Source organism: Eleutherodactylus coqui, chromosome 9 (assembly GCF_035609145.1).
Source record: "Eleutherodactylus coqui strain aEleCoq1 chromosome 9, aEleCoq1.hap1, whole genome shotgun sequence".
NCBI lineage: Eukaryota > Metazoa > Chordata > Amphibia > Anura > Eleutherodactylidae > Eleutherodactylus > Eleutherodactylus coqui.
The window spans coordinates 101,269,840-101,282,993 of NC_089845.1; the positions used below are offsets into that span (position 1 = coordinate 101,269,840).

The 13,154-nt window shown below is 45.1% G+C and overlaps 1 protein-coding gene across 3 annotated transcripts in view; it reads left to right on the plus strand.

Annotated features, from left to right (window-relative positions):
- Positions 1–1,246: 1,246 nt before the first annotated feature.
- The window catches only part of LOC136578268 (microtubule-actin cross-linking factor 1, isoforms 6/7-like), a 64,928-nt gene continuing 53,020 nt past the window's right edge, over positions 1,247–13,154 (plus strand). Inside the window, exons 1-2 of one of the 3 annotated variants that reach the window (XM_066578177.1) lie at positions 1,247–1,723; positions 12,115–12,238. Coding sequence is in view for 1 of the 3 variants with exons in the window: in XM_066578176.1 (XP_066434273.1) it covers positions 1,392–1,723; positions 12,115–12,238 (456 nt within the window). In the remaining 2 variants the exon portion in view is untranslated. The remainder of the gene's footprint in view (positions 1,724–12,114; positions 12,239–13,154) is intronic. The other 2 variants (XM_066578174.1, XM_066578176.1) reach the window with 2 other exon arrangements.

Below are 13,154 nucleotides of genomic sequence, written 5' to 3' on the forward strand. Positions count from 1 at the left end.
ATATTGTCCTTCCTCCTTACAAGTCACTGGTTAGACCACACATGGAATATTGTGTACAGTTTTAGGCACCGGTACTCAAGAAGGACATATCAGAGCTTGAGCGGGTACAAAGGTGGGCAACTAAAGTAATAAACAGAATGGGCGGACTACAATACCCAGAGAGGTTATCAAAACTGGGCTTATTTTTAGTTTAGAAAGAAGACGGCTGAGTGGTGACCTAATAACTATGTATAAATAAATCAGATGTCAATACAGAGATCTCTCCCATCATCTATTTATACCCGGGACTGTGACTGTAACAAGGGGGCATCATCTACATCTAGAGGAAAGAAGGTTTTTACATCGACATAGAAGGGGGTTCTTTACTGTAAGAGCAGTGAGACTGTAGAACTCTCTGCCTGAGGACGTGGTGATTGGGAACTCCATAAAAGAGTACAAGAGGGGCCTAGATGTCTTTCTTGAGCCATACAATATTATATGTTATAATCATTAATAACTTCAACATTGGGGGTTAATAGGCTGAACTGGATGGACATGTGTCTTTTTTCGCCCTCACATACTATTATTATCAAGGATTGTATCCCTTGCCGTATTAGTATGCTATCACTAGTAGTATGTTATCACTATTATCATTGGCATGCTATTGTTATTTTTGCTATTTTATCACTTCTCACTACTATTTTCAAAGCTATCACTAATATGTTATCACTGTTATCACCAGTACTTTTAGTATTTTATGAGGACCTTACTATATCAGTTCTACAAGTGTTTACTCCTTGTCTTCTAATTCAAGATGGAACAGAAGTGAATCTCTACCACTAAGGTACCCTTACGCCTGTGTCACACGAATGTAAGGAATGATGTATTTTTGGCGCACAAAAATAACATTGAACTAATTAACTTAATTGCCAATTTCAATGAATGGGAGCATGCTTGTGTGTTTTTTTTGCGAGTGCGAAAAAATGCAGTAAGGGCTCCTTCACACTGCGAAAGTGAGTGAAAACGCATTTTCAATGGTTTCATTCTCATTTGCGATGTTTTCACGCCTACGATGCTGCATGGAAAAAAAGAATTGCAGCATGTTCTACCTTTTTGCAATATCAACCATTTTTTTCAATGGGGCCGGTGGCAGCAGCGCCAGCTCCATTGAAGACAATGGAGGAACATTTCAATCCTCTGCCGCGACAGCTGCGGCGGGGGATTCCTTTAGCCCTGCAGGGAGGCAAGACTGTCGCTTCCAGGGGCCTCCACATGTGTCCAATGGGACGGGCGGCAGCAGCGCCGGTCCCATTGAAAACAATCAGAGAGCATCATAATCACAGCCACAGCCGATATTGAGTTGTGAATCATGGCCCGATATCGCCCTCGCCAGTGTGAAGGAGCCCTGAAACATGCACATGTGCGCGCAAATACGCAATGCAAATATGCGACGTAAATACCCTTACGCCCGTGTGACACTGGCCGTAAAGAAAGAGCTGTGTCCATACTGTATATCGTGCTGGTGGGTGATTGCAGGCAGCTGTGCATCCCCTCTACAAGGGCTGCACCATGCTGGCCCTGGCTACAGTAGGAGGAGCAGATCTGAAGTACAATGTGGACATGGAAGGCTGAGTACTTGGATGAGATGCCTTGTAATACATTGCTTTCTCTCATTGCAGCAGCTCCCTCCTCCCCTGCCCTCCGCAGTCGCCAGAGCCGACAACTTTACTGCCAATCAATCAAGGTAATATCCCGGAGACAGGTGTGAAGCCTAACGCACTGGGTGTTACTGGGATTCCATAACTAGAAATACAACAGAGTATGGGGCCACGCGGGGCCCTCAGAGAAATAGCAGCCAGTCATTTATACAATATATTGTAGTCCAATTCTGTCACTGATAGAGGGGCACTGTAGATGTTGTTATTATGGGGGCGCTGTCACTATTATACAGGCACTGTAAATGCTATTATTATGGGGGCGCTGTCACTGTTATACGGGCACTGTAGATGTTGTTATGGGGGCGCTGTCACTATAATACAGGCACTGTAGATGTTGTTATTATGGGGGTGCTGTCACTGTTATACGGGCACTGTAAATGCTATTATTATGGGGGCGCTGTCACTGTTATACGGGCACTGTAGATATTATTATGGGGGTGCTGTCACTGTTATACAGGCACTGTAGATATTATTATGGGGGCGCTGTCACTGTTATACGGGCACTGTAGATGTTATTATTATGGGGGTGCTGTCACTGTTATACGGGCACTGTAGATGCTATTATGGGGGTGCTGTCACTGTTATACGGGCACTGTAGATTATATTATTATGGGGGTGCTGTCACTGTTATACAGGCACTGTAGATTATATTATTATGGGGGTGCTGTCACTGTTATACGGGCACTGTAGATTATATTATTATGGGGGTGCTGTCACTGTTATACAGGCACTGTAGATTATATTATTATGGGGGTGCTGTCACTGTTATACAGGCACTGTAGATTATATTATTATGGGGGTGCTGTCACTGTTATACTGGCACTGTAGATATTATTATGGGGGTGCTGTCACTGTTATACGGGCACTGTAGATGTTATTATTATGGGGGCGCTGTCACTGTTATACAGGCACTGTAGATGTTACTCTTATGGGGGCGCTGTCACTGTTATACAGGCACTGTAGATATTATTATTATGGGGGTGCTGTCACTGTTATACAGGCACTGTAGATTATATTATGGGGGTGCTGTCACTGTTATACGGGCACTGTAGATGTTATTATTATGGGGGCGCTGTCACTGTTATACAGGCACTGTAGATGTTATTATGGGGCGCTGTCACTGTTATACAGGCACTGTAGATATTATTATGGGGGCGCTGTCACTGTTATACAGGCACTGTAGATATTATTATGGGGGCGCTGTCACTGTCATACAGGCACTGTACGAGGGGGTGCTGATAAGTCTTTGGCTTTACCCAGAAAGAAACGAGATAGGAAGATAAAACTTTACATTTATTCCACATCCTCCCCACTGATGTCAGCACACTTCTTACATTGGTATTCCAAGTTCTGTAAGCCTTGCAAAAAGAAGGATTTCGGTTGTGTCTCAAACCAGTCATCCGTAGCAGCCATGGCACCAGAAATGGTGTGAAATTTGGTACCCTTGAGGTGTTTCTTCAGGTTTGGAAACAGATGATAGTCGGAGGGAGCTAGATCTGGTGAATAAGGTGGGTGGTCAACCAGCTGGAAGCCTAGCTCCACCAGTTTTGCCGTGGTCGCTTGTGCAGTGTGAGCGGAGGCGTTGTCTTGCAGGAACAAGATTCCTTTGGACAGCTTGCCGCGCCTTTTGGCCTTCAGAGCTGCCTTCAATTGGTTCAAAAGTTCAAGGTAATACCTTGCAGCATGCCCTTCTTATCCCAGAACACAGACGCCATCACATAAGTGGCTGATTTTTGCACCCTGAACTTCTTTGGGCGAGGAGAAGCACTGTGCCTCCACTCTTTTGACTGCTCCTTGGTTTCAGGGTCATACCAATAAATCCAGGTCTCATCCATAGTGACCAGTCGATCCAGGAAGTTCTTGTCAGTCCGGAAACTCTTACAAATGCATGCTTTTCTGATCTGTTGTCAAACATTTGGGGACCCACTTTGCAGATAGCTTCTTTATGTTCAACTGTTCATGGATAATGACACAAACATGTTCACGAGAAATCCCCATGATGTCTGCTATTCCTTTAGCTGAAATTCGACAATGCTCCAGTATGAGGTTGTGCACAGCATCGACGATCTCCAGAACAACAACCTCTCTCGGTCGTCCAGGACGTTCCTCATCATTGGTGCTGAAGTGGCCCGTTTTAAATTTGGCAACCCAGTTCTTAACTGTAGAATATGAAGAGCGTTGATCCCCCAATGTCTGCGACATATCACCATGAATATCCTTCGCGGACTTTCCTTGCAGAAACAAGAATTTTATCACTCCTCTGCTCTCATTTGCTGTGGATATCGCCTTAGACTCCGCCATTTTGTTTTCCCGTGGGCCTAGATCACTGTTGCCATAAGCTACAAAAACAAAATTTTGAAAACATATATTAGGCACATAAGGCTTTCATGTGATGTAACATTCGTTACCATAGAAGCAAAAAAAGAACACAAAGCCAAAGACTTATCAGCAGCCCCTCGTAGATTATATTATTATGGGGGTGCTGTCACTGTTATACGGGCACTGTAGATATTATTATGGGGGTGCTGTCACTGTTATACGGGCACTGTAGATTATATTATTATGGGGCGCTGTCACTGTTATACAGGCACTGTAGATGTTATTATTATGGGGGCGCTGTCACTGTTATACGGGCACTGTAGATGTTATTATTATGGGGGCGCTGTCAGTGTTATACAGGCACTGTAGATTATATTATTATGGGGGTGCTGTCACTGTCATACAGGCACTGTAGATGCTATTATTATGGGGGTGCTGTCACTGTCATACAGGCACTGTAGATGTTATTATTATGGGGGCGCTGTCACTGTTATACGGGCACTGTAGATATTATTATGGGGGCGCTGTCACTGTTATACGGGCACTGTAGATATTATTATGGGGGCGCTGTCACTATTATACGGGCACTGTAGATGTTATTATTATGGGGGTGCTGTCACTGTTATACGGGCACTGTAGATATTATTATGGGGGTGCTGTCAGTGTTATACAGGCACTGTAGATGCTATTATTATGGGGGTGCTGTCACTGTTATACGGGCACTGTAGATATTATTATGGGGGTGCTGTCACTGTTATACGGGCACTGTAGATATTATTATGGGGGCGCTGTCACTGTTATACAGGCACTGTAGATGCTATTATTATGGGGCGCTGTCAGTGTTATACAGGCACTGTAGATGTTACTCTTATGGTGGCGTTAGCACTGTTATACAGGCGCTGTAGATACTATTATTATGGTGGCGCTGTCACTGTTATACAGGCAGTGTAGATGCTATTAATTTGGGGCACTGTAGATGTTACCATTATGGGGGCTTTGTCACTGTTATACAGGCACTGTAGATGCTATTATTATGGGGGCGCTGTCACTGTCATACAGGCACTGTAGATGTTATTATGGGGGCGCTGTCACTGTTATACAGGCACTGTAGATGCTATTATTATGGGGGCGCTGTCACTGTCATACAAGCACTGTAGATGTTACTATTATGGGGGCGCTGTCACTATTATACAGGCAGTGTAGATGTTATTATGGGGGCACTGTAGATGTTGTTATTATGGGGGCGCTGTCACGGTCTTACAGGCACTGTAGATATTACTATGCTATTATTATGGGGGCGCTGTCACTGTGGCCATCAGTGATCAGGACTCTCACTCTGGTTCTGCTGGATGCCGGGGCATCCAGTATTTCTTTCGGGCTTCTGTAGTGAGTAATCCCAACCGGCATTATCAGCTTTGCTACTCTGTGTGCTGCCTGCACCCAAAACATTGTGCAGCACTTTCAGGTCAGCTTGTATCTTTGGGGGCTACAGTCTGCTCCCCAAGCTCACAGACCCCCTGGCTCTCCATGTGGTCCCCGACACACAACCTCTTTGACAACTGATTTTATAATCTTTGGCCCATTAAAATGAATGGGTTCCATTCTGTGCATATGGCATGTGCAAATACACCCGTGTAAAGGAGCCCTTAGCGTACAGTCACGCTGGGGACAATAGACGTATGAGGGACACTGTAGCACTTGGCTGGGGGACAACGATTACATGTAAATCTATATTAAAAGCAGGAGATTCAGCCCAATTCTGGCACTTCAGATTATAGATTCCCACAAATTTCAGACCATGAGATGTTGAACATAAGCGTGCTCATAAACACATTATATATACAGTATTATGGCACTGGCAGTGGTCTGTGGTTGGGGATGAGAAGGAAAGCAGCAAAGTATTAACCCTTTCCAATCCACTGTCTGACGTCGACATTCTGTACAGCTCCGATATCGAAAGACGTCTGGCAGGGTATTCTTACTGTATATTACTAGCCGCTCTATTGTCAAGTACCTCTCCAGCATGACACATACTGCAGTACTTGCTCTAGCCAGCAGATGGTGCTATTGTATAATGGCAGAAAGAGAAAACCCCCCTAGAAAACCCTGATTCCAAAATTGGATTGCAAAGGGTTAACCTAGACTCCATTCTGTTAAATGACGGATGTCTGACATACAAACATTGGCACCGATGCAGGTTCATCATCCGCAGGAATGTGATGTAGGGAGATAAATGTAATCCAGGCCTCATTCACATCTATGCTTTGCTGTTCTACTTGGAACACAGATCTGTAGGAGTAACATCACTCCCTAGGGAGAGCACCAAGAAGGTGAGTGAGAAGACTTATAAGGCCATGCATGCTCCTCTGGGTAATATGCAAATAAGGAAGATGGAACAATACCTCTTGGAACACATAAATGAGTAGCCATTGTGGGAGGCCAGTGCTGGGTTAAGGACTCCCACACACTTGGGTTTTTTTAACGCGAATGTCAATGGGATTTACTAATGTTAAAAACGCATCACAAGGTCGTGCTTTCGATTTTTGTGTGATGCGTTTTTAACATTAGAAAGTTCCATTGATGTTCGCATTAAAAAAATGCACCGTTAACACAGCATTAAAAAAAACGCAAGTGTGTGGGAGCCCTTAAGTCCTCCTGTCCACGGGCACGCACGGATTCCCAGTGCAGAATCCCACAGTGGATTCCAGTCATGCCCACAGCCATGAGCCTTTAGAAGACATTACCTACCTGTCCGGCTGCCGTGTGGGTCTTCTCCATCACAGCCGGATCTTCTTTCTTCTGCACGGCGAATACGCTCGTCACGCCGTGCGCATGCGCCATACTTTTTTTTTTCTTCTTAAATTTCCTGCTTTCTTGCGGATCCGTGGCACGGACGCAGTGTCAGCTGCGTCTGTGCCGCGGATCAGACAGCTTCCATAGACTTCAATGGAAGCTGTCCGTGCGGGAAACCGCAGAAAATGGAGCATGCTGTGTTTTTTTTGCCTCGTGTGCGATCCGTATGCTGGGAAAAAATGATATCCGCAGGTATTTAATTGCGGATGCCCAATAAATGTCCATCGGCATATTGAACTGCGAATCATCCGTGCAGATTTTACAATTCAATTTTGCCCGTGGACATGAGGCCTAAGGAACTCACCATAAGCCCTCGTGCATGCTGGCATATATTATCTGTCTATATTGCAACTGTACTTTTTACGGGCATAGTACAGACAGCATACAAAAGCATTGGTGCATTCAAACGTGCATTTTTTTATCTGCGTAAAAACCCCCCCCGCACTATATACTATTTTTTTATCTGTATCATTTGCCAAAATCGTTCATTTAATAGTTCAAGGATTGCGTAAAAACGCAGCAAATAAGCAGTTGCACACCTACTCACTGCATGCATTACGCCTGTTGCCAGTAGGGAAAAAAGGGACATCATTTGGACCTTCTTGTGTTTTTTTTATTGTGCGCGTGAAAAACACGGTGCATGCGGATGCAGCACAGATCTAAAAAAAAGCATATGCACCGAAAACACGCACACACAGGCAATGAAAACGGTACGTTTTTCACAGACGCAAATTGTATACACCTGTGTGCATAAGACCTAATGCAGTAATTATCAGGCCAGATTAATGGGAATTTCAGACCAACGGGTGCCAAATACTTGTACTGTATAGGGGACAACTGACTGTGTCCTTAGATGGAACATAAAGACTCAGGTGGATTACACATAGAAACATATGGTCAGTGACTGGACTAGTGGCAATGCTGTACGGTTTACAGAAGTAACAGGGCCCCACATCCTGGGGCCCAATAGTGCACCCGTAAACGTAAATCAGGGTGCAGTGACAATAATGTGATGCTGCTGGATGGAGCATCTTGCTGTTTTTAAGTAATACTGCCATACAGTGCCCATCATTACTAGAGATGTAGATAAATAAAACTGCCACACAGTGTCCCTCAATACTAGAGATGTAGATAAATAAAACTGCCATACAGTGCCCCTCATTACTAGAAATGTAGATAAATAATAATGCCATAAGTGCCCTCTATTACTAGAGATGTAGATAAATAATACTGCCATACAGTGCCCCTCATTACTAGAAATGTAGATAAATAATAACGCCATACAGTGCCCTCCATTACTAGAGATGTAGATAAACAATACTGCCATACAGTGCTCCTCATTACTAGAGATGTAGATAAATAAAACTGCCATACAGTGCTCCTCATTACTAGAGATGTAGATAAATAATACTGCCATATAGTGCCCCCCATTACTAGAGATGTAGATAAACAATACTGCCATACAGTGCCCCTTATTATTAGAGATGTAGATAAATAATACTGCCCTACAGCGCCCCTCATTACTAGACATGTAGATAAATAGTACTGCCATATAGTGCCCCCCATTACTAGAGATGTAAATAAATAATACTGCCATACAGTGCCCCTTATTATTAGAGATGTAGATAAATAATACTGCCCTACAGCGCCCCTTATTACTACCCATGTAGATATATAATACTGCCATACAGTGCCCCTCATTACATTTAGTTTTGTGGGCGGTAGAGGAACCTGCAGATCCACCTGCTCTTATGATGGGTCCATACGTGTTGTTAGAGTTGATAGGAATATTTATTGTCTTTGACATTGTGTGGTAAATGTACAGCATGGAGGTGTCCTGGCTCCTGCAATAGACATAGTAACCACAAGGTGTCGCTATAATTACAGGCAGTTAGGCTAATAACACTCCGCAGTTGACTAGATCAGCAGGGACCAGACACCATGCAGGTTTATTCTCACATGTAAGGTGTTTCCATTCTAAGACGGCAGCACTGTTCTTACAATATTCCCCTGGTACATTCACCCAGAGGCAGATTCAGGGTTTTATTTTAGGGGAGAGGAGCTTTAGCTGCGGTCAGGTGTACTGGAGAATATCATGCTCCGGCGCAGAAGCCCCCAGCCCTCCTACGTGTCACATCTAACGAAAAGTTAAGGATCTTGATTGAGGGATTTGTAGGGGTTCCTATGTGACCTAAAGCATCTATGGGAAAGTTGGGCTACTGGCCGCTCGGTAACGATGCGTTCAGCCCTCCTGCGTCAAGAGGACCTGAAATGATCAACTGCATCTTCCCTGATCAGTAAGGCTCTGCTCACATTGACATCGGGGGCCCGTTGGAAGCCCGTGGTATAGATTGGCACGAAGTCCCATACAAAATAGTGCAGCATGTTACGCCACTCAGTTGCTGAAAATCTCGTCCACAAGCTGCGGAAATATAACGGACGGTGACTCCACTGCAGCACTAGATGAATTATGGTCAGTCCGCTGCCCTCATCTTCTGTGACCACCGTGCATCTATATGCTGACCGTTAGTTTTCTGCATGCATGTTGCAGCCTAATCATGTCTCATACATGAGCCGTCACGGCACGCTCCAATGCTGAGGCCGCCGTCTGGGTATCGTAAGAAGCGCAGCCGCACTTTGTGCAAACTATCATGTATATAATGGATCAAAAATCTTTTAATATGATGGACTTCTGATACTTGTGGCCCCGGTGGTGACTTCATCTCCACCTAGCAGATTTTGAGAGAAGAAACACAATGTTTTGGTCACATTTGCGCAGCGATTGTTCAGCCACACCATTACTGCCTTTTTCTGTTGACCTGGAGCACAATGGTGCCGGATCACCGTTGTACCGTAATAAAAGTGATGTCCGCAATATGCCTTCTAATAATCCACGTAAACATTTGGTGCTGGCCTTCACGGCAGGATTCGTGGAAGTGGCGGCTCATCGGGGGATTAGATGTGGATTAGGAGCATCCAGTGAGGAACAGAAGGCACAAGGTGATTGTATATGTCAACTGCAGGATTACGGGGGATGATCGGAGCCGTAACCTGTTCTGTGTCATCTGCATCAATGCCTGGTCCCTCCAGCAATACAAAGGTCCTAATCATGTAATAACATTATTAGTGCTCCCTGATTAACCCCAGACCAGACCAGACGTGCCACCGACAGCGGTGACCAAACCTGACCGCAAGTCAGCGACACGGCACATGTCACTTACAGATGGCAGCAGCAGTGAGACTGCAACACCGTACAAAGAACCCGAAGCCTTCAATGACAAGCAGAGATTCATTAGAAAGTTCAGTAATAAATCCTAATAAAACTGTCATGCAGGGACTGAATAGTATCGCCATATAGTGCAAGGTAATGGTAACATCACCATAAAGTGATTAAGCCACCGCACAGGGCTCATTTAATAGTGACATTACAGTGTCCAAATGCCAGACATTTCCTATCTAGTCCTACCCTAGAGTATATCTTAGTATAGTGTCCAACTAATACTACCACACAGTGCAAAATAATACCCAACATTCCCTATGTAATATCACTATATAGTGACTATATACTTCAATATAGTGCCAGACTAAGAGTACCATAAAATGCCTTACTAATCCCAACATAAGTCAGGCTCACATGGCTGTATGTGAAATCTGCTTGTGAAGGCCCGCAACGGACTCCATCTGTAAGCCCGGCCGTGACCCTGCGTACGGCAGCCTAATGTACTGCGTATAACCGTGTACTCATGCAGGCAGTCATGCGCAGTACACCTTTTTTTTTAAATATTTCCCGCGCCGCCACTTGGTGATGATGCGGGTACTCGCAGCCCATGTAATTGCGTATGGACTGCAGGTACAAGTATACCCACGACCATAGAGCACAATGGGCTCTATGTCGTGAATTCCACAGTAAAATAGAACACGCTGCGTTCTATTTTCTGCAAGTGGATTACGTAATTCCGACCCACTAATGTGAGTGGAACTGCGTCATCCAATGCATTTGATTGATCCGTGTATTACAGTGAAATCTACAGTGATTCTTTACTATCTAGAACCACCATGCAGTGACTGAATAATACCTCCATATTGTGCCTAACTAAAACTACCATACAGTGTCCAACTGATACCACCACAGTGCCCAGACATTTCTTATCTAATACCACCATACAGTGCCAACTTATACTACTGCATACTGCTAGACATTTCTAATCTAAAGCCACCATAGAGTGCCCAAATATGGCTGGGTTCACACGGGACGGATTTGCCATGGAAATACCGTGCAGAATTTCTGTGCGGCAAATTCTCCTGCGGCTCCTTATCCCAGGACTTGCCAGTCATGTGGACAAGATTTTGCGATGCAGCGCAGATCTGACAGCTGCAGCATGTTGATCCTTTTTTTTTCTCCGTTGCAGCCTCACTACTCTCTATGGGGAGAGAAAGAATGCAACAGAATGCCGACGGACGAACCGCTCCAAAACCCGCGTCGAAATGCTATGGGTTTTGAAGCTGTGGCTCTCCCACGGAAATCTTGCTGCTTTTCTGTGTGGCCAAGCCACAAGATTTCTGTCCCATGGGAACCCAGCCTTCAGGTACCTATACTCAAGGCGATTATCACCCAAATTATCGTGGGAAACAGCTATGAATGACTGCCTGTTTACTGTGAACGGAGGCGAGGGGGCGGAATGATCGCTAGTCTGCGCCGCCTCCATTCACAGAAAGACTACTGCTCCTTTTACATTGAACGATTCTGAACGAACGAGCGAGTGACACCTTCACCATCTTGTTCGCGCTCGTGCAGCCTGTTCAGACAGGCAGATTCATCTCTGAGGATCAGTCGCTACTCATTCAGTATGTGAACCACTAAAGAAGAAATGTTTACATGCTACGACACGGGAACGAGCCAAAGATGGTTATTACGCCGATTGAAACTGAACGCCGAATGAGTGGCGCATGATTTTTATTTGCCGTTCAATCGTTGGCTGCGTTTAGACTGAACAGTAGCATTCACTTTCACTCATTTGAACCATATAATGGTTCCATCTAAATGTACCTTGAAGCACAGGAGCCATAGTCGGGCAGTCCCATGTAAAGGTACCTTAATACTACCATATGGCCTCAGAGCCGCCGATCAGTGATGGAGACCTGATACAGAGGACGCCTGAGGTCCCACCGCATCCCTCCGTATGCATCAATGACTGCAGTGACCCCCAGCTCTCTGCCCTTCTCACCTGTTTTCTTCTCCCCCCAGACAGGAGAGCCGGGAGTTATGGCGGCTGTGGAGGACGGAGGTGCAGGACCAGGTGCGCTCCCTATGGCTCTGCTTACAGATGATGGAGACTTCTCTGCCCGACCCGACTGAGGCCTGCTGGGATGTAAGTAGTGGGGTGACTGCACCCCAAATATAGAGGGATTATGGGTTGTAATCTCGGGGCGCAGAGTATTATATACAGGGATGTCTAATACCGGGGAGTATTATGTACAGGGGTGTAATACTGGGGAGCAGAGTATTGTATACAGGGATGTGTAATGTTGGGGTGTACAGTATTATGTACAGGGGTGTAATGTCGGGGAGCAGAGTATTATATACAGGGATGTCTAATACCGGGGAGTATTAGGTACAGGGGTGTAATACTGGGGAGCAGAGTATTGTATACAGGGGTGTATATTGTTGGGAGCAGAGTATTGTATACAGGGGTGTGTAATAGTGGGGTGTACAGTATTATGTACTGGGATGTAATGTCGGGGAGCAGGGTATTGTATACAAGGGTGAGTAATGTTGGGGTGTAGAGTATTATATACAGGGATGTGTAATGTCGGGGTGTACAGTATTATGTACAGGGGTGTAATGTCGGGGAGCAGGGTATTGTATACAAGGGTGAGTAATGTTGGGGTGTACAGTATTATGTACAGGGGTGTAATGTCGGGGAGCAGAGTATTGTATACAGGGGTGTGTAATGTTGGGGTGTACAGTATTATGTACTGGGATGTAATGTCGGGGAGCAGGGTATTGTATACAAGGGTGAGTAATGTTGGGGTGTAGAGTATTATATACAGGGATGTGTAATGTCGGGGAGCAGAGTATTATATACAGGGATGTGTAATGTCAGGGAGCAGAGTATTGTATACAAGGGTGTGTAATGTTGGGGTGTACAGTATTATCCTGAGGGGTGTGCACAGTATGGTATACAGGGGTGTGTAATGTCGAGGAGCAGAGTATTGTATACAGGGGTGTATATTGTTGAGGAGCAGGGTATTGTATACAGGGATGTGTAATGTTGGGGTGCACAG